Raw genomic sequence first — 27,954 nt, forward strand, 5'->3', positions numbered from 1 at the left:
AACAATTGATACCAGGGTATTTCACCCATTGCATTGTCCAGAATATTTTTACAAGAAAATGATACCAACCATTATCCATATATCCAACTCATGCTCAGTGTGTTGTCAAGCATGTGATAGGAAAGAATGTCAAAATTATTACGAGGTGAAAAATTCTCAAGAATTCATTCAGGACATTTTGTACATATCAAGAAAAAATATATCCATGCATCAATATGTTACATTTATTTTACTATTAAGGCAAAATGTAAAAAAAATCATTCTTCCCTGGAACTTCTAGAACACAAATATTATCTGATCATGATTAAAACTTTAAATAAGTTTTTCAAAGTTGAAATACACTGTCTGTGTGAGTTGTGTTTATGTTCACCAACATACAGTTGACCATCTCTGCCAAAAATACAACAAGCTCACCAGTTCTACAGCCAAAACAAACATTGCTTGTTTGTCTACATCCACAAAACCATTTTGGAACGGCATCAAGTTTAGCTAAAAAAACCCTGAATGTATGAATACAGACAATAATTTTGAAATGTCAGGAGTTGTTTCTTCAAAATATTGTTCATTGAAAAAAGTACACCATTTACTCTTCGATGCCAAATAATCCAACTCTCAAAACTGGTCTAGGCAAACAAACACATTGTTTTACTCTGGTCTCACTGTATGCCATGATCAATCACCAAGTTTTCAGCTATGAAAAACTTGATTTCATTCCAGTTTACCCTAGAATACATGCACCTACATGTACACTATCATGTAATCATTTTGTCACTTCTTGGCCTTCGAATCGTGGATATTTGCTCTGTACATCTGCCCATGTAGTCTTGCCTGTTGCCAAATCTGATATAACAGCAGTTAAATCTGTGACCTACATAAAATACAAGAAGATATGAGATGGAGATGATTAATGAGCAGATAAATCAAACAACAAAATAATCATCATAATGATTCAACACTTCCATGTGTTATTTCACAGTAGGTGTGCTTCAGAAGTAAAAACCCAAGATGTGTTTTTTACATGCTGTGTTGTACTTGTGAAGCCAGCATGCATTATAATTGATTATCAATATGTATATGAATGGGTCATCTTACCTAACTGTGAACTTGTATGCTGACTAATCAATGTACATGCCAGTTTGATTAATACACCACAACAGGTGTAAGGTTTTGTCTTAATCATTCAATCATACTTAGCAGGGATTAGATTGGACTCTTATAGGAATCACTGATGGAACTCCATGTGTGTTGGGTTGAGATCATTTTATTTGTAAAGGTCTTGAAGGTGTCATACATTTATTTCTCATTTTCATAATTAATTAAAGTTGTTTTCCATTATGATGTATTAAACGATGATAGAATAATCAAGGGATGACTGGGTAGGCCCTATTGTGAAATGTGTCCTACATCGCACAACTCATGCAGCCCAACTCTAGAGGGGGTGTACATAAATCAGAATGAAACAAATATTGTTACAAATGGCACAAAATATTTAACCCATTGAATGATATAGCTCATTGAGCAGTCAGTCTTCAACTATTCATCGATGTGACATCTGCCGTCATAAATCAAACTAATACTTGCAGATATCATTGAATGATATAGCTCATTGGGCAGTCAGTCTTGGAATTCTGGAGGGCCCCATACTTAATGTGAGTCTGCTATATTGGATTGTCATGATAGTGACCATGAAAGTGTATCTTATTACCCTTCGGTTAAGGCAAAAATGTATTACATACAGCTCACAAGTAAAGAAATGCACAGAAAATCCGGGAGCATTGTGATTCAGGGGTACACTACATTTACCCCTCCATTTAAGCAACATGCAAATATGGCAGGGTCAATCCAAGATCTCCCTTTTATTACTATTCTTTGGTTCACCTCAAGTTTGGTAGTGATGCCATTGCCTTTTCACCCCTTGCTTGCATGCATGCATGTTTACTTTACGAGATTAACTTTATGCACTTGATTTGATACTGTGCCTAGCGAAATGCACATCTACATCACTACCAAACTTGAGGCAAACCATAATATAGTTGATCAAGTATAAGAAGAATGACTTAAGAATGTTATTGACTTACTGGTGCCCTGACTTGTTCCATGGAATCTCTATCTCTGAGTGTGACTGTGTGAGGTTCTTTGACTGAGTCAAAGTCAACTGTGATACCATATGGGATGGCGATTTCATCGGTACGAGCATATCGTCTGCCGATAGATCCAGAGCCACTGTCAACCTTGTGGGATATGTTGGCATAGGTCAAGTCAGTAGCTGCAATGAAATAATCAACATATAAAAATAACTTCTGAATACATACATAATACAAATGACAGGATGAAAGAATGTAGTATTACTATTTAACACTGTTTTTGTAGTGTACAGTTAAATCCAATTACTGCAACTATTTTTGGTGATTTTTCCAAATATTTTTCACATTTCTTCATATTCAAAATAAAATTCTAAGCATTCCAGTCCTGCATTCCATTATTGTAAGTTAAAACTCCTGGTTAAAACTAGACCTTTGCAGAATGCTGCTGGCTTAATATCTATAGATTTATGGTCACATCTAACTGGAGGTATATTATAATTAAGCAGGGTTGCTTTACCAATCAAAGTCATCATCACATTGGAAGGTTTCTGCTGTATCTTGGCAATTTGTATGTAATGACACACTATTCATACTTTTAATACTTAAAAAGAGGAAACCCAACCAGAGCAGTTCTTCTGGGTGAACCAAACCTGCATGGTTATCAAATTAATCAGTGACAAGGTTCCCGGGACAAGGTTATCTCTGAACTTGACTGTTAAGTGTTGCAATAACATTAAAACATCAATTAGCACCTGTAAAATTCAGAGATAACCATGTCACTGCTTAATTTGATAACCAGGAAGGTTTGGTTCACCCCAAGTAGAACTGCTCTGGCAGGCTTCCTCTTTAATAAAATCTTGCACTTAATGAGTAAGTAACAAAGACAAGTTAGATGACTTACCAATCTGCTTGACAATGTCAGTCAATTCTGCCTTGTTGCTAAGAGGCAAGACTGAACACTTATATGGGGCAACAGCTGCTGGCAGAGAGAAGTACTGTGTACAGAACAGACAACAAGATCAACTTAGATGGTATACGCTTGACACACAAGTAATATGGATTTAGAACTTAACCCATGCAACCAAAACAACATCACAAATGTACATCTGATGAAAAATAAATGTTTCTTATCCACACACACCCCAATAAGGAAGATGCACTTATGACACATTTCTCATCAAAAGGATTTTTTTTTTTTTTTTACAGGACAGAACTCATCAGAAGAAATGGATGGTGTGTATTAAGTTGTCAAAGCAGCCCTCGAATTAACCCACGGCATTTTGCCATGGGTGCCCATCCCCACTGCCGTAATGCCCTCAAAATATGTCCTTTACCCAAGGCAGTCACTTGCTGTGTCCTCTAATGAAGATGCCGTCGGTGCCCCAGCCCTGCCCCTTCATTATAAAATCATCTATCAGACTGTTTGTGTGTGTTTTCTTCACTTTTGAGAAATTGCCATGTTGCCCTTCTCAAATTTTCAACAGTTGCCATGATGCCCTCTTGAAATATTACAAACTGCCGTGCTGCCTTGCCTTTTCAATGAAAATCCAAGGCAATTTTCAACTTGCCCTAAAAAAGTTGCTGTGCCCTTTCAGATCCTTAATTCGAGGGCTGTGTCAAAGTAATAATCATACAAGCTGTATCATAATAATTGGTACCCATCAGTTTTCTGTAATTATAGGAAAGACTACCACATCAAAATGCAACATAGGAGCTACCTTATTTATAGATGAATGATATACTCGTCAAACTAAATATCCTGTGAATTTCGAGAGGATCTGTAGTTGCATATTGAAGAAGCAGGATTGTCAATAATTACCAACAACTTTGGGTTCCAATCATTTTGATACAACCTGTACACCATAGCTGGTTTACCACTATAAGTACTTTTTGGGGGAAATAAATCAAGTATGTGGTAAAATTTTACAGATGTGCCCAAATGGGAAGTCACTGATGAAAAACACAATTTCCGTACTGGGCCATTTCTTTCAACAAATGTGTGTGCATTAGTAAAATTAGCAAGATGGCTTACCGTTCTTTGCTCGTCTCCTTCCCTCACTTTAAAGTTGTGTTCAAACGTGGAATACAGGATTCTACCCACACCAAACGATGGTTCTATTACTGATGGTGTAAACTCTTCAACTGAAATAAGAACAATAATAAATTTGAGGGCACGGTGGCTCAGTGGTTACGGCCTTGGACTCATAATCTGAGAGCTTGCTCGGCGTGCGTGGGTTCGATTCCCGTCCCACCACCGTGTTGCGCCCTTGAGCAAGGCGCTTTGCCTCGCTTGCCTCACCCCACCCAGGTGCAATGGGAAGCTGTTAAGGGTAGTCACAGTCATTGTACTGATGGACCCTGCGCCACTTGTAGGCTGCAAACGTGGTTCCGACATATTCTAACAACGGCGGAATAAATGTAAAGCGCTTTGAGGCTGTTTACGGCATAAAGCGCTATATAAATATCTACATTTATTTCATTTATTTAATAAATGACGAGCGGTGAATATAAAAAACTATGGTATAGATTTGGGAAATGGTTGACATCCCAAATTTTATTAAAGAGTCCAAGTGCCTGAGTAGTTCTCTAGTGAAACTGTGATGGGTGCAAAATGTAACAAAAGGTTGTGTGATTAACAAAGCAAGGTATCTGTGGATATTATTAAACAAGAGCACCAATGGCGCTGTGGCTCTGTGCTTTTTTGAATGTGAAAGTAATTGCAGTCGAATGTGCAACAGGTGAAATCATATACATTGTATGTGCCAGATCACATGCAATCATACATCTTGCTGGTTGGTAGCTATATCTTATTTGCAGAGCATAATACATCCATCAAGTTTCATATCCACATGAGGTTTTAGTAATTTGACCACAGATGACCCCTGAGTGACCTTGGATGACCCCAAAATGACATTACAAAAATTTGGCTTGAATTGTTGACTGTACCCACCAAGTTTCATGCCCATGCGAGTTTTAGTAACTTAACCTTAGATGACCCTGGGTGACCTCGGATGACCCCGAAATGACCTTCCAAAAATTTGACTCTAAATGTTGACTGTACCCACAAAGTTTCATGCCCATACAACAGTTTTTAGTAATTTGACCTCAGATGACCCCTTGGTGACCTCAGATGACCCCGAAATAACCGTCTAAAAATTTGACTCTAAATGTTAAGTGTACCCACCAAGTTTCATGCCCATACAAGTTTTTAGTAATTTGACCTCAGGTGACCCCTTGGTGACCTCGGATGACCCCGAAATGACCGTCCGATAATTTGACTCTAAATGTTGACTGTACCCACCAAGTTTCATGCCCATACGAGTTTTTAGAAATTTGACCTCAGATGACCCCTTGTGAGCTCAGATGACCCCGAAATAACCGTCCGAAAATTTGACTCATAATGTTAAGTGTATCCATCAAGTTTCATGCTCATACGAGAGTTTTTAGTAATTTGACCTCGGATGACCCCTAAGTGACCTCGGATGACCCCAAAATGACCGTCAGAAAATTTGACTCTAAATGTTAACTGTACCCACCAAGTTTCATGCCCATACGACAGTTTTAGTAATTTGACCTTAGATGACCCCTGGATGACCTCGGTGACCTTCACCCACTAACCAATACAAACTTGTTCTGTCTGGGGTCAAGATGCACCCGCCCACCAAGTTTGAAGAACGTATGCGACCCCTAGTCTCCGAGAAAAAGGTTTTTGCATATTATGCATAAATTATGCAAATTAGGTAGGTAATTACCATATTTTGCGCTGAAAATCGAATCAGGTCGAGATCCTCTGGTCATGCTACCCCACCACGTTTCATCATCATAGGGCTTAGCATTCTTACGGATCCCCAGAAACAGCTTCACAAGGCGGTTTCTTCAGATTTCCAACCATTTTGTAGAAGCGTTCGCATAAATTATGCAACTTAACAACTAAATGCGCATACTTTTCGCCAAAAACTAATCAGGTGATCAGCAGGTGTGTATCATTCCTGTCACAAGGTTTCGTTACCATGCGCCGCTATCAACTTGCGCTGATATTCGCATAAATTATGCAAATTAGCTATGTTAATTTGCATATTTTCACCGACAACATACGATTACGGAGCAAACTTGGATCCCCTTCCTCCCACCAAGTAGCGTCCCCGTAGGTCTTACGGTTCCCCAGATACAGCTCCGGACGGACATTCGGACATTCAGCCCCCACACACAGACAGAAATAGTGATTACTAAGTCCCATCCTGAACAAAGTTCAGAAATGAAATTTTATCAATTTGCTGATTTTCGCATAAATTATGCAAATTAGCTATGTTAATTTGCATTATTTTTCACCGAAAACATACAATTACGGAGCAAACTTAGATAACCTTCCTCCCACCAAGTAGCGCCCCGTAGGTCTTACAGTTCCCCAGATACAGCTCCGGACGGACACACGGACATCCACACCCCGGACAGACAGAAATACTGAGGCGAGACAATAAATGAAATTTTATAACAAATTTTTGTGACTTGAGATCATTTGCATTTTTTGTAAACACCAAAACTGTTCTGTCCTGACATGTCTGTTGTGTCATGTGTGTGAACCCAAGAGTCCAACCGAACAATCGTAAGTTCTGTTCGGATCTGGATCTGCCTGGATGCTGTACTCCGATTAAGCAGGACTAGCCTACATCACATCAGTGTTTATTTCTGATAGATTTCACTTCATGATTTTTTCTTCAATTTCATCACTTACGAAAGTACAAAAGTAGACAATCTAGTAGTCAGTATAACCTCGGAGCAGTTCGGTAATGCAGTGAGACCTACGTACATGGAATAGTAGTACATGGCTTCCGAATTTGGAACTTCACATCATCACATGTTCAACTTGTCATGCCGGTCGAGTCCCGCGTTTACAACTAAAATCAAACCACTTCTAGATTAAGTCCATCGCTGAATTTTACAAATAACTTAAATAAACATCTTTATATTTAATTAAAAAATATTATGGTATGCTCAGAAATGCTTCGAATGACATTTACCAGAAGCTCATGAGCTCATGTAAACAAACTAGCGTATTTTCACCTCGATTATGCACCGTAGCTCTCTGTGGTTGAGTTTGCAAGGTCAGTGGGTCAGTGAACTTAGTCTCCTATGCAGCCAGTTTGGTTACGCTCCTCCACAAAAATGTTTGTGTGGAAGGGCGGAACCAAACTGGCTGCTGTGGAGACTACTGCAAGAATCGATCAATCACACAAAACTGTTTGCTGATTGGTTCAGAAATGGTGATGTCATCAATCAAGAAAAACTAATCGATTTATTGGTTCAAAATAGCCTCATAGAAAAGTACGAAGTTTGTTGAGCATCGCAGCTTATCGGTAAAAACGTGACCTTTAACAAAAAAATCGGCACAGTGCTTTCAGACTGCACTTGCGCAAGCCAAATAGTCCCCAGAAAAGTCATTTGTTCAGATTTATTCGGGATTTATTCAAGATTCAGACATGTTCTTGACTATTTTTTGACATTCCTTACCTATCTCTTTATTGAAATTATAAAGAAATAGTGAAGAAAAGTTAAGAAGTAGTCAAATAATTTCTGATCTGAACTAAATCTTAAGAAATGTACCTCCATTGGTTTCCGTCTGTATTACGCATCTTAAATTATACAGACCAGAATAATCTCTAGCACACACAGGGAACCAAGATATAACTCGATTATCGTGACTATTTTGGTCTTTTTTACCCAAAAATAATACTTTTATCGCCTGAATTTCAATAAAATCTGGAGTGCAATCGATTCAAAAAATAACTTAGCCAAACTTAGAAACGAAACTTAAGCCTTCATATCAGTCATTAAATGATCCTTAGCATAAAAACCAACAGCGTATTGTGGCCTGAAAATGAATGCTAGTTAGTTGCATGACAAAGGCACTGATAAGCTCCGCTCAGAGCCAAAAACTAGTAAAATCTCTCAGAATTGAAATACTCCACATCATGATGTAAAAGTTCACCTCAACCTTTTAAATTTTTACAGTAAATGAATAAATGAGGAGAAAACTGAAATTAGACATTAATTTGAATTAAGGAAAAGTTATAATTTTAATTATATTTACCATGCATAGTTTTCTGATAGCGCTTGACTGTGACCATTTCAGGTTTCAATGTGAAAGACTGACTGTTTACTTGCAATGTCACCTCTCTGGAAAATACAAGACAAGAACAGTAAGATATAATGTCTGAAAGACTACTACACTTCATCTTTCCAAGTAACATTGTCATGCGTTTTCGTTTAGTGACTGAAATTCATTTAATTAGAGTTTTCAGCAGAGAACTTCAGCGGTCTGCCAATTTGGCGCAGTTTATGGCATATACGGAAGTGTGGTTCTGATTGGCTAATTGAATCACGTCATCATCACATCGGCACCTCATTCGATGGTCAAGCTGTGTAGCAACGCGTGACCTAGTTCTTTTACATGATAATCAGACAGAGCAGACGAACACTGCTGAAATAATTTGCTGAATGGTATAGTGGCAATACCCAATCTAATGTACCTCCTTGTTAAGAAACCCCATGTTTGACATCCTATCATATTGAACAAGCAGTATCCAATTCCAGATGATTCAATTGTATTAATAGTGACTCCATGTAACACAGAAAACAATGAGTGGTTCATACGGGCATGAACAAGCAAGTAACCTGGGGCAAATGGTTATGCCATTTGCAGGATTTTGATTATTTGGCAGGAAGGAGATGAAATCATAGAATCAGTGGACAATTTTTGTTGGTAGTGTGTTGAAAAATACATATTATATCAGTTTCATCCTCAGTCTGGGTTTGTGCTGATATCACAGTGAAAAATAAAGCAATGGAAATTTATATCCTACCCTTTCTCTTGCATAGTTTTGTCAAGTGCTTCTGCTTCTTCATTAGACATCTTGGCAAGATGTTCCATTAGCACCTTGGCCTCCTTCTTGAAGGCTTTACCAACCACACCCTTTTGAGGTGCTACTTCTACCAAATCCACAGTCTTGTGAATATATTAGTCAAGGAAAAGGAAGTCTTGGAAATGTTATCAATTAGGGATGGGTTATTCCGTTTATTTTCCTAAATGTTTAATGCATCAGTGATGCGTGCATTTAATGTATTAACACACATTGATCCAGCCCCGTCTGGCGGCAAGATTTCATGAATATACGATAGGTGCGGTGCACCTCACAAAATCAGAATTTCTAACAGAATGTGTTAGTACCAATGGCGTCGTACATAAGGTAAAATTCGCGAAGTCAAACGGCCCAAACATTTCAGAAACTACGCATTATTTCGATGTATTAAACTAGTGTTAATTATCAATGTTTTGAGCACGTTTCATGTAAATTATTAAGGTTGTCTTCAGATTTTGTTACTTTCAACTGTTTTCCATAATTAGCATTATGGAAAATTGAAGGTTGAAGATGACTTGTGTGTTACACGTTTACCACAATTGCTAAACATTTAACGGATCATGCGTGCGTTTAACGGTACATGCATTTAACATTCACATGCCTATTATCAATTTGATTTACATAACAGACAAGGAAGAGCCGCATCATTGAACAAATAGGCCTAATGGTTACACATAAACCATGTACAAAGCCCATATCATCATATTTTTTGCAGTGATGTAAAGGATATAGGTTCTGGCAATGGTTTCTCTGCTGTAAGTGCCGTCTTAGTGGCTGCTGCATGCTGGGATAAATCATAACATGACCTGTCTGCGCAGCCTACACACTCTACCCAGCCCTGAGGAGAGACAGAAAACAGTGATAAATATAGACAATTAGGTTTTGTAATTTCAGCAACATGCTTCAAACCAGCATTAGTATTTTTAATGCTGCGTGTGCTGGCCCTAGGCTTCAACATGAAAAGTCAAAACTTTTGAAATATTTTCTTAACATATCAAGAGCTACCTCACACATCGTCATCATCCCTATATCTTCGTGTCAAAAATTGCCATGATAGTACAGCGAATCCTCTCGTTTTTTAACAGCTACGCATGGTGATTTTGTTCGAGATAGGCAGAGCGACTCAGGCTAAGCATACCATGACTTTCATATGAGATACCACAGAGTTTCTATATTCTACACATTATTACGATTTGTGCATGCTCTAGTACCCCATATGATGTTTCTATTACAAGAAAAATTGATTTGTTTTCAGGTAAAATCAGGGTTTTGTTTCCAGTACACTAACTCGAAAAGCAATACACTAATTAGCGGGGCCTTGCAGCTTGCTGTGGATATCTTTTACTGCATTTTATAAGTAAAGATTTTTAAATCCAAAGTAAAAATTGTGATATATTTAATTTTGAGAATTACAATTATACTTTATAGGTATAAAGGAACATGTTTAGCCCATTCAGTTAAGTTCCAGGTGCAAGTCCTATAACCATGATAACACAATGCATATGTAAACTTTCTTTATCTGTGTCAATAATAGAATATTGATTTCAACGGAGTATAGAGCTGTATAGAAAAAATATTTATAATACAGGGTGTTGACACTGTGCCTCAATACAGGGCTTCTTTGTACTCATTTAAATGCTTTTTTATATTGATTCCAAAAATGGTCATTCCAATGTACAAAGCTGACATATTTTAATTTTTAAAGAAAATATGGAGCCTGTCATCTGCAGTTGACACTCCAAAGACAAGAGTTCAGAAAAGAACTTGTAGTAATTTGGCAAACCAATAGGTCAGAAAATTACATGTTGAAGATGTTGACAAGATTTATAGCTCTATAGGAATTCAACTTACATAAGAAGTTTTGCACTCAGCATCCCAGCAATCACAAGCATAATGAGCCATCTCATTGTCTAGATGCTGACGGAAACGGAACTTCTTTGGGTCCACACCAACTTTGATAAGGAATTGGTAGATACGCCCCATGAAGTAAGCAACTACCTCACTCTTTATGATACCCTAATAAGGAATAAAATATACACAACACTGTTGATATTAAAGGATGATACTTGTAACAAGAACACAACATTTCCCCATTTTCTTCTGTGTAATATAACTTCCATCTCACGCCACACCTCATCTATTGTTATATGTGGTGTGACCAAGCAAAATCAGTCTGAAGTTGGACATATTCAATTTTCAGGATTGTGGACAGCATTTGCAAAGCTACATTTTGCAGAAAACCCCATTTTGGACAATCAGTTCAAAAGATATGAGCATTTAAAAAGTTTCCAAAACAATAGGAAAATTTATACTTCCTTTGTTTGGCTATATCTCAAAATCAATATTTCCGACTTCCGACTGATTTTGCTTGATCACATCACATATGCTCTCAGCTCATAGGATTCACACAAAGTATTACCACGGAATACTATCAACTTTGATGTTCTTAAAGGCCCAGGGTTGATTAAGTGATTTACAATCGATGAAATGTATCTTTCTTAGAGAGGTTTCTGGTTCATCTATTAGTGCCCCAGGCTCTATTAGGTTGAATACAGTACTCAAAATAATTCTGAGATCTAATTTTGGTAGATACAAGTCATATGTTAGTTTCAGTTGAGATATCACCCACCTGTTTGACAGCATCTCCCAATGTCATCAATTGTGCCGATTTGCCAGTCATCTGATTGTTTACAGGAAACAAGGCTACATTCAGATCAGTTATTGAGGAGAACTTGTGATGACTCTTATCTGTTGGGTCTATAAAATGCTCTATCTCACACATTTGAAACTCTCTGCAAAATTAACAACAGCCACAACAATAAAGCGCTTTGTGTTACTTATTGGAACATACAGACTTTTACTGCAGACAATAATGGTATACAATAGAAATTCAACAAGATGTATCACTCATCTTATTTAATCACATCACACGGCCCTGCACTTCTTAGAGGCCCTGCACTTCTTAGAGTTGGAAGCCCTGTCATCAACAGAGGGCAGTAAACATGTGGTAAAGAATGTCCCAATGTCTGATGAGCTGGTCAGAAACATAGAAAAAGCTTGTTTCCGGCAAAAATTGACAAATAACTTGCACAAATTTCTAGATACAGTTACTGGAAGGCCGTGTGATGAATTTGTTGAACTTTTCTTTCTTTAGGGAGCAATAATTATTCATCATGACATCATAGTTACTCACATTTTGTTCATTTTAATGCTCAAAAGGCACACAACATCAATCAGAAATAGCTTTCTTTATTTCACCCGAGTTTCCCTCCTGAGATTCTAGCATCAGAACCTTGTTCAAGATTTAAAATACAAATAAAAGAGTATTCATAGAATTTGACAAATAAGCCCATCTTTATCAAGATGACCTTGTGGGGTTAGTGCAAAAAACCATACCTGCAATTTTTCTCTTTTTGTGTTTTCACCTATTTTTAATTAGTTCTTGGTCAAAATTTAATTAAGGATTTTTAAGAATGGTAAAATAGCTTAAAATGTGTGCATTTGCATAATAATAAAAAACTCAATATCGCCCACAATGTCAATTATAACTTTCTTGCACCGACACCTCAGAATATAATTTCACTTTTCTTCTGCATACACATTTTGTTTTTGACATATCACATACCTAACCCTGATGAGTCCAGATCTTGGTGAAATCTCATTCCTGAATGATGTGCCAATCTGAGCTGCAGCAAATGGTAACCTACCCTGGTTGAACTCTAAGAGACGCTTGAAATTCACAAAGATACCCTGTGCTGTCTCTGGTCTCAAATACCTGTCAAAATATAATTCAGTTTGTTCGGTTTATATAAGGCAGAAAAAATATGACTCGTAACACCGTGTATTGATATAGAATGTCATGCACGCAGTTGGGTGCAATGCTTACGCTAGTTGTGTGTTGCATATTGTGTGACTGGCGACGCTTATGTGAATTCTACGCGAGTGCGAGTTGGGACTTTAATGATGCGGCGCAGTAACAAAAGCGAATAATTTCTGCCTTATATAGCGAACAAACTTTAACAACATGTATAGATTGATCCATGAATCAATATGAAGTACACCTAATATAAGCTGTGTTGTGTTGATTTGCCACCTTCTTAACAAAATAAAGACATACCGTACACTGTTTGCTTTTACTACTCAGAATAACCCTAACATCTTCATGGGTGGTTTGATTGGGTAGGGTAAGGGCAATTCAATGTAATTATAACATCCCATATCCAACAATTCACTTTTACCTTTTAAAGTATAACAGCAATAATACAATGAATAATAATGTTTAGGTGACAACTGTACATGCAATTATATGATATCGTTCACTCTTGAATCATTAACTTGTGAACTTTTTTCTTGGTGTATTGAAAAGATTTAAACCCCATCAGCACTACTGGCCCAATTCTCTTTATTAAGAACTTCTTAGCTTCAATCAGATATTGGTATTACATTCAAAATGCCTAGAGATCTAAGCTCTATTTGGATTGGTTCATGTAATTAACCAATCCAGGGCACTGTCAGAATGACAATAGTGCCCATGGGTTAACAATGCAAATTTTTTTCTGACTTATTTATATTTCTCATAAACATTATACATATACCGTACTAATGATAGAAGGTGGTTTACTTACCCAACCACATTGCCTGCTGGACCTATATTAGTCACAAACATCAGGTTGAATTCATGTGGATCTGACAAGTCATTATTTGTAAGAGGAGACTTCACATTGTACTTCTTGAACAGATTGCCTAGTTCCTCTTTGCTGAAGTTGTCAAGTTGTGCAATGACAGTATCGTATTCATTTCGTAAGGCGTCTGTAATCTTTTTGTCACCTAACAGTTTTTCTAGATGAGCTATGGAAGAAAGAAATGATGGAAACAATTTATTGAGATGAAACCAATGACAAAAGTGTTGACCTTCCACCAACTTGCATGGGTTTGATCTTTGTTTTTCAATGTACTCAAATATGCATCCTTAACACCAAGCAAGTAAAACAACAAACAAAAATAAAAAAACATTTGGATATTATGAGTCACACAATTTTTCTAGTGTATGTAGAAAGTAAAAGCATGTTTTCAAAAGAGGGTAGTTTCAATAGTTCATTAATTGCAAAATTATTATATGTAATTTAAATTTTACAGGGATGAAAGTCCACTTGCAACAAAAAGCCTGAATAAGCCTGAAAGACAGTGTGAAAATGACCAGAATGGCCCTAAAATGGGCTGAAAATAAAAGAAATTGTGTAAATCTGGACTACAAAAAAGCCTGAAAACCTACTATACACACTAGTAGGTACATAATTATTTTGAAAAATATAAATGGTGAATTTTCATTGAACAGTTGATCCAAATGTGCCTACCTTCGAGTAAATGATCAGCCCTGAAACATTCACCATTCTTAACATCTTTCACCATGAAATCAGTAAATCTATCAACATGGCCAGACGCTCTGTAAAAATCAAAATAAATACAAAGTAAAGTACAAAATAGTCTACTTGGTAATCAAATAAACTTCTACCAGAACACTTAATTTATTGAGGTCTCACCATGAAAGCTCATGAAAAAGTCTGTAAAGTTTTTTTAATTTTAAAATCATACCTTTTGTCATAATGACCAACTCACACAAATCAAGTCATGTTGAATGTGCAGAAGATCTATGACACTTTGATTTTAAAGTATAAATGAAATGTGATTGCCTCCCAATTTAAGCGTAATATATTTTACAGTGTATACTTACTTGAATACAGGTTCTGGTGTCAGCATTGTGGCATCAATTTCCAGCATTCCCTCTTCGATGATGAAATGGTTGCGCCACAACTGCAAGAAATTAGCCTTGATTGCACAGCCCACTGGTCCATAATCATACAAACCACTAATACCTACAGGACAAACATAACAACAAGGGGAATGAATATGAGCAAAGCAAAACTATATAAAAAGCATCACATGGTGTTTTACTTTGTTATCTTATTGAAGGTCTCTTTCAGTGATGAATTGGTTTCATATGTCTAACAGCATTTTGGGCTGCACCTGATACATGTAGGAAAGAATGGGCACAGTACAGATCATGTTGTTGATGTTGCCAATTAATTATTTGATCCTTTTATTTGCGTATCTATTAGTGGTCTTTATTGGTTCTGCATCATTGCACAAGCCAGCAAAATACACCTGTTCAGTGTTGTTACTGTGGTTAGGATTTATTCATGCAACCAAGGAAAGAGTACTGATGCATCTTCCTGTCTGTAATCACAACTTACCACCATATAAAGCAAACGATTGGTCATAGAAGAATCGTCTTTTCAAGGTGTCTTCCATCTTGACGCGGTCAAATTTCCCTCCTGACGTCAGTGCCACTTCCTATGAGATGAAAGTATAACAAAAATGAAATCAAACTCAATGTCAGCATTTTGGAAGTGTGTTTTGAGTAATTTATTCACATTTACATAGCAAACATTGATTGTTTTTAATTAATTTGCATGTAAAGCTTGTAACACACCTTATCTTCCAGTGCCTTTTTCCTGGCTTTCAGTTCCACCACTGCTTTCTTGATATCAATTTCATCGGCTTTCTCTTCTTTTAATTTCCTTACTAGATCACCCTGAAATATAAACATTAAAAAAAATCACATTTAAAGATAATAATATATTTCATGTAAAGCAATAGAAGTTAACATAACATAGCTGATCATGGTGAATGATCGAATCAAAATTTTTTTGTTTTTACTCCTCTATCGTGTGATAGACGACAGGCAGGCCAGCATCCACTACAATAAAATTCCTATCGTTTATTCTCATTCTTAAGTAAATATTATTTTAATAAATGTAAATAAATTTTAATGCAAAAACTAAGTTACTGTTATAAAACCTCCCCCTATTATAAAATGAACGAAACTTGTTTACAACTTCACATATTCTGTTGCGCGTACTGCTAGCGCGTGCGAGTATTAGGCACTACTCTATGCATACGACGCTATACATACGAGCACCTCTACAAGCGTGTTGGACATCATCAACACTCATGATGACGTGGGTTGTCTACGGTCTGATAGACGGCACCCGAAACCATGAGATTGTCCAATCAGATTATGTGTCTATGCACTAGACCACTCCCACTGACTAAGAATGTGGTATACCACAGTCACCCGGTGGGTCACACCTTCTTGGGATTTCGAGATATGAAAAGGACCTATAAGAGTATCGACCTGTTACTATTTGCAGGCACGTGCCGGGGGGCTTTGGGGGCTGCAGCACCCCGGGGTCTTTAAAAAAGAGGGAGTGAGAGTGGCATAGCCAGTGGGGGCAGGGGGCATAGTACCCCCTTAAATCAAAAGGGGAGAAAAAAACATCCCCAAAAGTGGATCCATAGGCCTATTTCACAAATTTTGAAGGAAATTCGAACGCATTTTATAGCCACTTTTTCGATCAAATTTCCCAAGAATGGAGCTGAATGGAAAATATTCCTAAAAATAAATTCATATAATAGGCCTATGCTCCAAAATAACCAAAAATGTTGCACCAAATGCCTTCATTTAGGCTTTGATTGTGAGTTATTGATCATGCGTGTTCATTAAAATTTGCGGCTCAGTTGGAAATCTGTTAAAATGTAATGCTCCGAAAATAACCAATAAATGTGTAAAAAAATGTTGCACCAAATGGCTCCATTGGGGCTTTCACTTTCAAAAATTTTCTAATTATGAGTGGGGCACATGCCCCCTCAGACACCCCCTGTCGCGCTGACGCGCCTATGTTAAACATTTAAACATTTTTCGTTCAGACTTCAGCCCCCAGGGGTCCCGGTTTCTGGGCACGCCCCTGATTAATGAATTGAATTAAGTATTTATATCGGAAAAAGTACACGTTTTCATGTTTAAAATGGTGTTATACCTGTATATTAGAGGGAGTCAATCCCTATAACCTATCAAAAAATCTTTTTTTTGTTAATTTTGAACATGTACATGTAATAGAAATTGTGCCCAACTTAATAATAATATGACATGTGACCAGCTATCTGAAAAGTCAAAACGTGTTAGAATCAGTGTGTATGTGTGAAGCAAAACACCATGTAAAGCAATGGAAAACAACACAGCATTACCATCTGCTGAAGACGCTAGTTGAGCTAGTGAAAACGCATACATGTACTTTCAGGTGAGCGAAAAAACAATTAGGATCCCTAAACATTATTTCAAAGAACTTGATAAGATGTTTTATAAATTTATTTGGAATGGTGGTAATGATAGGGTGAAAAGAGTTTATCTTTGTAATAATTTTGATTATTGTGGTCTTCGTATGATTGACCCATACAATTTCTGTTTGGCACAAAAAATGGCTTGGGTTAAATTACTTTTTGATAATGATTTTAATAATTTTTGGAAAAAAATTGAGCTCACAAAAATGGATCAGCAGTATGGTGATTTATTATGGAAATTATATGCTCCTGAGAGTCTCCTTAACAAGAGCACCAATGGCGCTGTGGCTCTGTGCTTTTTTGAATGTGAAACTAATTGCAGTCGAATGTGCAACAGGTGAAATCATATACATTGTATGTGCCAGATCACACGCAATCATACATCTTGCTGGTTGGTAGCTATATCTTATTTGCAGAGCATAATACATCCATCAATAAGTTTCATATCCACATGAGGTTTTAGTAATTTGACCACAGATGACCCCTGAGTGACCTTGGATGACCCCAAAATGACATTCCAAAAAGTTGGCTTGAAATGAGGACTGGACCCACCAAGTTTCATGCCCATGCGAGTTTTAGTAACTTAACCTCAGATGACCCCTGGGTGACCTCGGATGACCCCGAAATGACCTTCCAAAAATTTGACTCTCAATGTTGACTGTACCCACAAAGTTTCATGCCCATACAACAGTTTTTAGTAATTTGACCTCAGATGACCCCTTGGTGACCTCAGATGACCCCAAAATAACCGTCTGAAAATTTGACTCTAAATGTTAAGTGTACCCACCAAGTTTCATGCCCATACAAGTTTTTAGTAATTTGACCTCAGGTGACCCCTTGGTGACCTTGGATGACCCCGAAATGACCGTCCGATAATTTGACTCTAAATGTTGACTGTACCCACCAAGTTTCATGCCCATACGACAGTTTTTAGTAATGTGACCTCAGATGACCCCTTGGTGACCTTGGATGACCCCGAAATTACCTTCCGAAACTTTGACTCATAATGTAAAGTGTATCCATCAAGTTTCATGCTCATACGACAGTTTTTAGTAATTTGACCTCGGATGACCCCTAAGTGACCTCGGATGACCCCAAAATGACCGTCAGAAAATTTGACTCTAAATGTTAACTGTACCCACCAAGTTTCATGCCCATACGACAGTTTTTAGTAATTTGACCTTAGATGACCCCTGGATGACCTCGAGTGACCTTCACCCACTAACCAATACAAACTTGTTCTGTCTGGGGTCAAGATGCACCCGCCCACCAAGTTTGAAGAATGTGCGACCCCTAGTCTCCGAGAAAAAGGTTTTTGCATATTATGCATAAATTATGCAAATTAGGTAGGTAATTACCATATTTTGCGCTGAAAATCGAATCAGGTCGAGATCCTCTGGTCATGCGACCCCCACCCACGTTTCATCATCATAGGGCTTAGCATTCTTACGGATCCCCAGAAACAGCTTCACAAGGCGGATTTCTTCAGATTTCCAACCATTTTGTAGAAGCGTTCCGCATAAATTATGCAACTTAACAACTAAATGCGCATACTTTTCGCCAAAAACTAATCAGGTGATCAGCAGGTGTGTATCATTCCTGTCACAAGGTTTCGTTACCATGCACCGCTATCAATTTGCGCTGATATTCGCATAAATTATGCAAATTAGCTATGTTAATTTGCATATTTTCACCGAAAACATACAATTACGGAGCAAACTTGGATACCCTTCCTCCCACCAAGTAGCGTCCCCGTGGGTCTTACGGTTCCCCAGATACAGCTCCGGACAAACATTCGGACATCCCACCCCCACACACAGACGGAAATAGTGATTACTAAGTCCCATCCTGAACAAAGTTCAGAAATGAAATTTTATCAATTTGCGCTGATTTTTGCATAAATTATGCAAATTAGCTATGTTAATTTGCATTATTTTTCACCGAAAACATACAATTACGGAGCAAACTTAGATACCCTTCCTCCCACCAAGTAGCGTCCACGCATCGTGTAGGTCTTACAGTTTCCCAGATACAGCTCCAGACGGACACACGGACATCCACACCCGGACAGACAGAAATACTGAGGCGAGACAAAAATGAAATTTTATAACAAATTTTTGTGACTTGAGATCATTTGCATTTTTTGTAAACACCAAAACTGTTCTGTCCTGACATGTCTGTTGTGTCATGTGTGTTGAACCCGTCCAACCGAACAATCGTGAAGTTCTGTTCAGATCTGGATCTGCCTGGTCTGGATGCTGTACTCCGATTAAGCAGGACTAGCCTACATCACATCAGTGTTTATTTCTGATAGATTTCACTTCATGATTTTTTCTTCAATTTCATCACTTACGAAAGTACAAAAGTAGACAATCTAGTAGTCAGTATAACCTCGGAGCAGTTCGTGTGAGACCTACGTACATGGAATAGTAGTACATGGCTTCCTAATTTGGAACTTCACATGTTCAACTTGTCATGCCGGTCGAGTCCCGCGTTTACAACTAAAATCAAACCACTTCTATATTAAGTCCATCGCTGAATTTTACAAATAACTTAAATAAACATCTTTATATTTAATAAAAAAATATTATGGTATGCTCGTAAATGCTTGAATGACATTTACCAGAAGCTCATGAGCTCAGAATGGTAAACAAACTAGCGTATTTTCACCTCGATTATGCACCGTAGCTCTCTGTGGTTGAGTTTGCAAGGTCAGTGGGTCAGTGAACTTAGTCTCCTATGCAGCCAGTTTGGTTACGCTCCCTCCACAAAAATGTTTGTGTGGAGGGGGCGGAACCAAACTGGCTGCTGTGGAGACTACTGCAAGAATCGATCAATCACACAAAACTGTTTGCTGATTGGTTCAGAAATGGTGATGTCATCAATCAAGAAAAACTAATCGATTTATTGGTTCAAAATAGCCTCATAGAAAAGTACGCAGTTTGTTGAGCATCGCAGCTTATCGGTAAAAAACGTGACCTTTAACAAAAAAATCGGCACAGTGCTTTTACAGTACTGCACTTGCATAAGCCAAATAGTCCCCCAGAAAAGTCATTTGTTCAGATTTATTCGGGATTTATTCAAGATTCAGACATGTTCTTGACTATTTTTTGACACATTCCTTACCTATCTCTTTATTTAAATTATAAAGAAATAGTGAAGAAAAGTTAAGAAGTAGTCAAATAATTTCTGATCTGAACTAAATCTTAAGAAATGTACCTCCATTGGTTTCCGTCTGTATTACGCATCTTAAATTATACAGACCAGAATAATCTCTAGCACACACAGGAACCAAGATATAACTCGATTATCGTGACTATTTTGGTCTTTTTTTACCCAAAAATAATACTTTTATCGCCTGAATTTCAATAAAATCTGGAGTGCAATCGATTCGAAAATAACTTAGCCAAACTTAGAAACGAAACTTAAGTCTTCATATCAGTCATTAAATGATCCTTAGCATAAAACCAACAGCGTATTGTGGCCTGAAAATGAATGCTAGTTAGTTGCATGACAAAGGCACTGATAAGCTCCGCTCAGAGCCAATAAACTTGATTGTACTCAATTAGCTGACTCTCTCAGGACTTGGTATGTTTATCGTGACAGGGCCTGTCAACAAACTTATAATAAGAATTTTTCTGACATGGGTTTTAATCAATGTCTTTGGTACAATAGAAATATTAGGTCCAAGACCAAGAAGTATTTTTGTTATGATGAGTGGTGTGACTTGGGTATTTTTAGATCCTCACTTACCAGGTACTAAATTGTTTGAAGAATTGGTTTTGGACTTTGGTATTTCAAATCAAGACAGGAGGAAATATTATTTCCTCATGAAATGTATTCCCAGTTCGTGGCTTTGGGGTTCAAATGCTGATAATGTTAACATCTTTGATGATATCATTGCTGGTCTTCTTCATGCTCAAAAGGTTCCAAAGTTTTCTTATTCTATTTTGACAGGCACTATAATACCACAGAGTCGTATTGATTTTTGGGAAACTGTTGTTGAAAAAGATTCTGATGATAATGGCCCTGAAGAAACGGACTGGGAAGAAATTCATTTACGTAACTTTAAATGTTCTATCGATACAAGGCTCCGTTCCTTTTATTTCAAAGTTTTCCATAAGGATTGTCTTTAATGATTTTTTATTTAAACTTAAGCGGAAAGATTCCCCACTTTGTGATTTTTGTGATAAATTTCGTGAATCAATCATTCACATCTTTTGTGAATGTGAACATGTTAAACCTATTTGGGATAACTTTGTTCAAGTTATTCAAGATAAACACGATATTGATTTTTCCATTTCAAATTTTGATATTGTGTGATCTTTGGGATTAGTAAAGATAATTTCATTACATACTTAATTTTATGTATAAAATACTATATTTATGTTTGCAAATTTCAAAAAAAGAAGCTCAATTTTTTGAGTTGTAAGGCTTTTATTAAAAACAACAGAGAGACCGAGTATTTTATTGCCAAAAAAAGGGGAAAACTTTCTGCCCATTTCAAAAATGGAGGTTTGATTTTTAATTTCTCTTTTGGTACCATATGTACATGTACTACAATGTATATCTTATTTGATTTTTAAAGACTGGTTTTCAGATAACATGATTCTTTGAGTATAAATACTCTTGTATACATTGTTTAAGTTTAAAATGTAGTAACACTTTGTTTTTAATGCTGCGTTTGTAATTCTTTGTGATTTTTAATGATTTTTTGTGATTCTTCTTAATTGTTATATTGTTTATAAAAACAAAACAAAATAAAAGCACTGGCACGGAAACATGTGCTCAGTGGAAAAGAGAAAAAAAAAAGGTTCGACTCTCTGTGAAATAAAAATATGCGAAGTTGTTTTCACTCCAATGCATTTATAATGGATGTGATTGTGACGTGGCCCCTAGTCCTGCCAGTAAGACTTCAGTCTTTATCATAAACATAAGGGAGTGTTCATAAATACTTTGGTGGGGGGGGGCTGGAAAATATTTTTTTTCATGTCGAAATTTTTTTTACCCCCCTCTTTGTGAACCCAAAACTTTTTTGACCCCCCTCTTAATGGACCGAAAACTTTTTTGACCCCCCTCATATTAGGTTCAAAACTATTTTGACCCCCCCCCCTCATTATAATGTACCATTCTACATCAAAGGACAGAGGAAACATATTAATGACACTAAAATTTGTATTCATGTGCAATGAAATTGTATGCGTCCATGTCAATGATATAAAATATGTGAAATTGTGGAAATGTTTAATCATTTTGTAAAGTAGCTCATAAGTACCGGTATGTTTTATGCAACCCAGTATTAAAAAACCATCCATTTATGATTGGAGTCAGTGGCGATGGAAGCATTCAAATTTAGGGGGTTGGGGACAAGTATATTTTGTTCTGGTTTTACTGGAACTTTTTGTTGCGGTGAAGCATGCAAAAATCTTTCGACTATTTTAACCCAAAATGCAGTTTTCTTGGTCGAGGGGGGGGAACAAAATAAAATTTCGGGGCACAGTCGACAAAAAATTGCAGTTGCAAATACATATACCGATTTTGTTTTTTAGAGAGACTGTATTTGAGCATTTCATGTATTTGAGCTTCCAAAAAACTTGAGGCTTTATTGGGATGAACATTTTTCGTTCAGACTTCAGCCCCCAGGGGTCCCGGTTTCTGGGCACGCCCCTGATTAATGAATTGAATTAAGTATTTATATCGGAAAAAGTACACGTTTTCATGTTTAAAATGGTGTTATACCTGTATATTAGAGGAGTCAATCCTATAACCTATCAAAAATCTTTTTTGTTAATTTTGAACATGTACATGTAATAGAAATTGTGCCCAACTTAATAATAATATGACATGTGACCAGCTATCTGAAAAGTCAAAACGTGTTAGAATCAGTGTGTATGTGTGAAGCAAAACACCATGTAAAGCAATGGAAAACAACACAGCATTACCATCTGCTGAAGACGCTAGTTGAGCTAGTGAAAACGTACATGTACTTTCAGGTGAGCGAAAAAACAATTAGGATCCCTAAACATTATTTCAAAGAACTTGATAAGATGTTTTATAAATTTATTTGGAATGGTGGTAATGATAGGGTGAAAAGAGTTTATCTTTGTAATAATTTTGATTATTGTGGTCTTCAGTATGATTGACCCATACAATTTCTGTTTGGCACAAAAATGGCTTGGGTTAAATTACTTTTTGATAATGATTTTAATAATTTTTGGAAAAAATTGAGCTCACAAAATGGATCAGCAGTATGGTGATTTATTATGGAAATTATATGCTCCTGAGAGTCTCCTTAATAAACTTGATTGTACTCAATTAGCTGACTCTCTCAGGACTTGGTATGTTTATCGTGACAGGGCCTGTCAACAAACTTATAATAAGAATTTTTCTGACATGGGTTTTAATCAATGTCTTTGGTACAATAGAAATATTAGGTCCAAGACCAAGAAGTATTTTTGTTATGATGAGTGGTGTGACTTGGGTATTTTTAGATCCTCACTTACCAGGTACTAAATTGTTTGAAGAATTGGTTTTGGACTTTGGTATTTCAAATCAAGACAGGAGGAAATATTATTTCCTCATGAAATGTATTCCCAGTTCGTGGCTTTGGGGTTCAAATGCTGATAATGTTAACATCTTTGATGATATCATTGCTGGTCTTCTTCATGCTCAAAAGGTTCCAAAGTTTTCTTATTCTATTTTGACAGGCACTATAATACCACAGAGTCGTATTGATTTTTGGGAAACTGTTGTTGAAAAAGATTCTGATGATAATGGCCCTGAAGAAACGGACTGGGAAGAAATTCATTTACGTAACTTTAAATGTTCTATCGATACAAGGCTCCGTTCCTTTTATTTCAAAGTTTTCCATAAGGATTGTCTTTAATGATTTTTTTTTTTATTTAAGCGGAAAGATTCCCCACTTTGTGATTTTTGTGATAAATTTCGTGAATCAATCATTCACATCTTTTGTGAATGTGAACATGTTAAACCTATTTGGGATAACTTTGTTCAAGTTATTCAAGATAAACACGATATTGATTTTTCCATTTCAAATTTTGATATTGTGTGATCTTTGGGATTAGTAAAGATAATTTCATTACATACTTAATTTTATGTATAAAATACTATATTTATGTTTGCAAATTTCAAAAAAAGAAGCTCAATTTTTTGAGTTGTAAGGCTTTTATTAAAAACAACAGAGAGACCGAGTATTTTATTGCCAAAAAAGGGGAAAACTTTCTGCCCATTTCAAAAAATGGAGGTTTGATTTTTAATTTCTCTTTTGGTACCATATGTACATGTACTACAATGTATATCTTATTTGATTTTTAAAGACTGGTTTTCAGATAACATGATTCTTTGAGTATAAATACTCTTGTATACATTGTTTAAGTTTAAAATGTAGTAACACTTTGTTTTTAATGCTGCGTTTGTAATTCTTTGTGATTTTTAATGATTTTTTTTTATTCTTCTTAATTGTTATATTGTTTATAAAAACAAAACAAAATAAAAGCACTGGCACGGAAACATGTGCTCAGTGGAAAAGAGAAAAAAAAAAGGTTCGACTCTCTGTGAAATAAAAATATGCGAAGTTGTTTTCACTCCAATGCATTTATAATGGATGTGATTGTGACGTGGCCCCTAGTCCTGCCAGTAAGACTTCAGTCTTTATCATAAACATAAGGGAGTGTTCATAAATACTTTGGTGGGGGGGCTGGAAAATATTTTTTTTCATGTCGAAATTTTTTTTAACCCCCCCTCTTTGTGAACCCAAAACTTTTTTGACCCCCCCTCTTAATGGACCTAAAACTTTTTGACCCCCCTCATATTAGGTTCAAAACTATTTTGACCCCCCCCCCTCATTATAATGTACCATTCTACATCAAAGGACAGAGGAAACATATTAATGACACTAAAATTTGTATTCATGTGCAATGAAATTGTACGTCCATGTCAATGATATAAAATATGTGAAATTGTGGAAATGTTTAATCATTTTGTAAAGTAGCTCATAAGTACCGGTATGTTTTATGCAACCCAGTATTAAAAAACCATCCATTTATGATTGGAGTCAGTGGCGATGGAAGCATTCAAATTTAGGGGGTTGGGGACAAGTATATTTTGTTCTGGTTTTACTGGAACTTTTTGTTGCGGTGAAGCATGCAAAAATCTTTCGACTATTTTAACCCAAAATGCAGTTTTCTTGGTCGAGGGGGGGGGGGGAACAAAATAAAATTTCGGGGCACAGTCGACAAAAAAATTGCAGTTGCAAATACATATACCGATTTTGTTTTTTAGAGAGACTGTATTTGAGCATTTCATGTATTTGAGCTTCCAAAAAACTTGAGGCTTTATTGGGATGATGTGTGCGCGTAGCGTGCAAAACTTTTGCCTATAATTGTAATGCAACATGGTTTAGTTGTATATTATTTAGTGATAATAAATTAATAATCTGTACTGCATGAAACATTATATTTATTGTAAAAATTGTCAACACTAAATAAAAGAACAAAGATATTGCACCTTTTTAGTGATTTAAAGAGCAGACCACAAGGAACTGACACAAATCTCAAAATTAAGTTATAGACAACAAGGCAATTTTTAACACTTCATACTTATCTTTGACTATTGAATGCATAAAGGACCTGATCAAATACCCTTAATGTCCCTTATCTGGAACGAACTTTTGTTCTGGTTTTACGGGAACATTTGCGCGCGTAACGCGCGAAAAATTTCAGGCTATATATTTTATAGTTTTTGGCTTCAGGACTAACATGACTAATGTTGCTAAAGTTTTACACCCCCCTACACGCCCAAAAACTTTTAACCCCCCTATTCAGAACACCTAAAATTTTATGACCCACCCAACATATTTTCCAGCCCCCCCTACCAAAGTATTTATGAACACTCCCTAATGACATCTCAGTAATCAGATAATGTCATAATGTTAAATAAGGCTGGCATTTTCTGGCGGGTAAACGGTACCCGCCGAAATTACATTACCGGGCAGGAAATACCCTGCCCGGTACCCGAAATTAAAAAAAAAAAAAAAGTTAAGTTTTTTTTTGTTTTGTTTTGTAGTGTCCCCGGACCTAGACCTAAATGCTAGGATCATTCATGATTGAAAAAAAAAAAAAATGCATTTTGAAATCATTAATAGAGTATGACATGAATACAAATTATCAATTTTCATATTTAAAATACAAAACATCTTGAATTTTTTTAAATTTTTTTTAGGTCAACCATGAATGATCCTAGCATTTAGGTCTAGGTCCACCGACACTACAAAACCGAAAAAAAAAATTTTTTTTTTTTTTTGCAATTTCAGTACCAGTTACCCGCCAAAAATGCGCCGGTACCGGGTACAAAATTACCCGAAAATGCCAGGCCTAATGTTAAATAAAGATTACTTAGTCTGAGTTACAGTAGTTACCGACCAAGAAAATTGGCGCTGCCCGGCGTTGTGCAGAGCTATAGTAGGAATTCCAATTGAATGAACGCAGCTTTCAGCAGCTGTACTCGATCCAACCGCGATCGTATATCGCGTTTTTCAAATTACACCACGAACGCACGACCTTGGATACAATGCTAACCAATCACGAGTGCGTTGCCATGGTTGGATTCACTTCTGCGTTACTCACGCACAGTCACACACGCTGGCGTGCATCGCGCAGTGTACGCAAAAATTCGTCACGCTATTGAAAGCTGCGTTCATTCAATTGGAATTCATAAGTACTGTCATATGGGTTCCCTGTACTATAACTGTCAAGCTGACGTACATGCATGCATACAGTTTATACACGATGTACACATTCATTAAGGGGGTACTACACCCCTCGATAAATTTGTGTATATTTTTGGATTTTTCTCAAAAACTAATAACACAGTGGTAACAAAAGTTATGTTTATTATAGGGGCAAGGAATCCAATTACTACAGTGGAATTTCAGTGACCCAAAACAAGCGGTTCGTTATTTATGATAAGAAATAAGGTACCGCTAGGATGTACCTTATTTCCTATTATATATACCGAACCGCTTGTCTTGAGTCACTGAAATTCCAGTGTAATAATTGGATTCCTTGCCCCTATAATACACACAACTTTTGTTACCAGTTTGTTATTATTTTTTGAGAAAAATGCAAAAATAGTCACAAATTTACCACAGGGGTGTAGTACCCCCTTAAACTCAATAATATTTTAAGCTTACCTGTTCTTTGACTCTCGCTCTCAAAGGAGCCAACACTTCTTCTATGTTGATATCGGCCATTGTAAAGTCTTCCGCTACGTCGTAATTTTTCACGGCCCAAGGTTTCACAGCTTTCAAAGCGTCGCGCTGCTTTGATCCCCAAGTACTTGCAAAATAAGTAACCTTGGTATGGAATGAATTTCTACCCGATTGCAATCTGACGAGTTTAACCAGTGTTCGGGTAAACTGCTTGGGAAAGCTGTTCATGCCCAATCAATTCACACACAACACTGTCACTTTCAACGTGGCCCAGCTCAGTTTGCATCATTTAACACAATTTTACACGCAACCGCTCATTGACCTATATACCAATATCTTTGAAACTTCGCCCTATGTGAATGACAATGTTAACCCCAGAAACAGGTGCTACCTCTGCTGCATACAAATGAACGCTATAGATAACTACGACTATATGGAATTGAGTACACACTGACCATATGGGGCATTACTTTGTTTGTGTATACGAGACTTTCAAGATAATTGATTGAACTTTAAAAATTTCCTTCAAAAGGGAGGTGATTCTAGC

At 36.7% G+C, this 27,954-nt stretch overlaps 1 protein-coding gene across 1 annotated transcript; it reads right to left on the reverse strand.

Annotated features, from left to right (window-relative positions):
- Positions 1-27,707, reverse strand: LOC140148996 (glycine--tRNA ligase-like). The gene is made up of 16 exons (XM_072171129.1): positions 27,390-27,707; positions 15,492-15,593; positions 15,253-15,352; positions 14,733-14,874; positions 14,356-14,444; positions 13,627-13,849; positions 12,627-12,776; positions 11,631-11,793; positions 10,853-11,017; positions 9,731-9,839; positions 8,945-9,089; positions 8,173-8,258; positions 4,117-4,226; positions 2,986-3,079; positions 2,079-2,266; positions 1-868 (listed from the first exon to the last, which is right to left on the reverse strand). Exons 1-16 carry the CDS (start codon positions 27,633-27,635, stop codon positions 761-763), a joined length of 2,220 nt encoding a protein of 739 aa, XP_072027230.1. The 5' UTR covers positions 27,636-27,707; the 3' UTR covers positions 1-760.
- Between the last annotated feature and the right edge of the window lie 247 nt (positions 27,708-27,954).

The sequence above is a fragment of the Amphiura filiformis genome, chromosome 3 (genome assembly GCF_039555335.1).
Source record: "Amphiura filiformis chromosome 3, Afil_fr2py, whole genome shotgun sequence".
Classification (NCBI taxonomy): Eukaryota; Metazoa; Echinodermata; class Ophiuroidea; order Amphilepidida; family Amphiuridae; genus Amphiura; species Amphiura filiformis.

Coding starts and splice junctions, on each gene's coding strand:
- LOC140148996 (XM_072171129.1), bottom strand. CDS start 27,635: ATGAACAGCTTTCCCAAGCAGTTTACCCGAACACTGGTTAAACTCGTC. Junction 14,875..15,252: donor ATCGTTTGCTTTATATGGTG/GTAAGTTGTGAT, acceptor TTTGTCCTGTAG/GTATTAGTGGTTTGTATGAT. Junction 4,227..8,172: donor CTATCAGAAAACTATGCATG/GTAAATATAATT, acceptor TTCTTATTTCAG/TTGAAGAGTTTACACCATCA.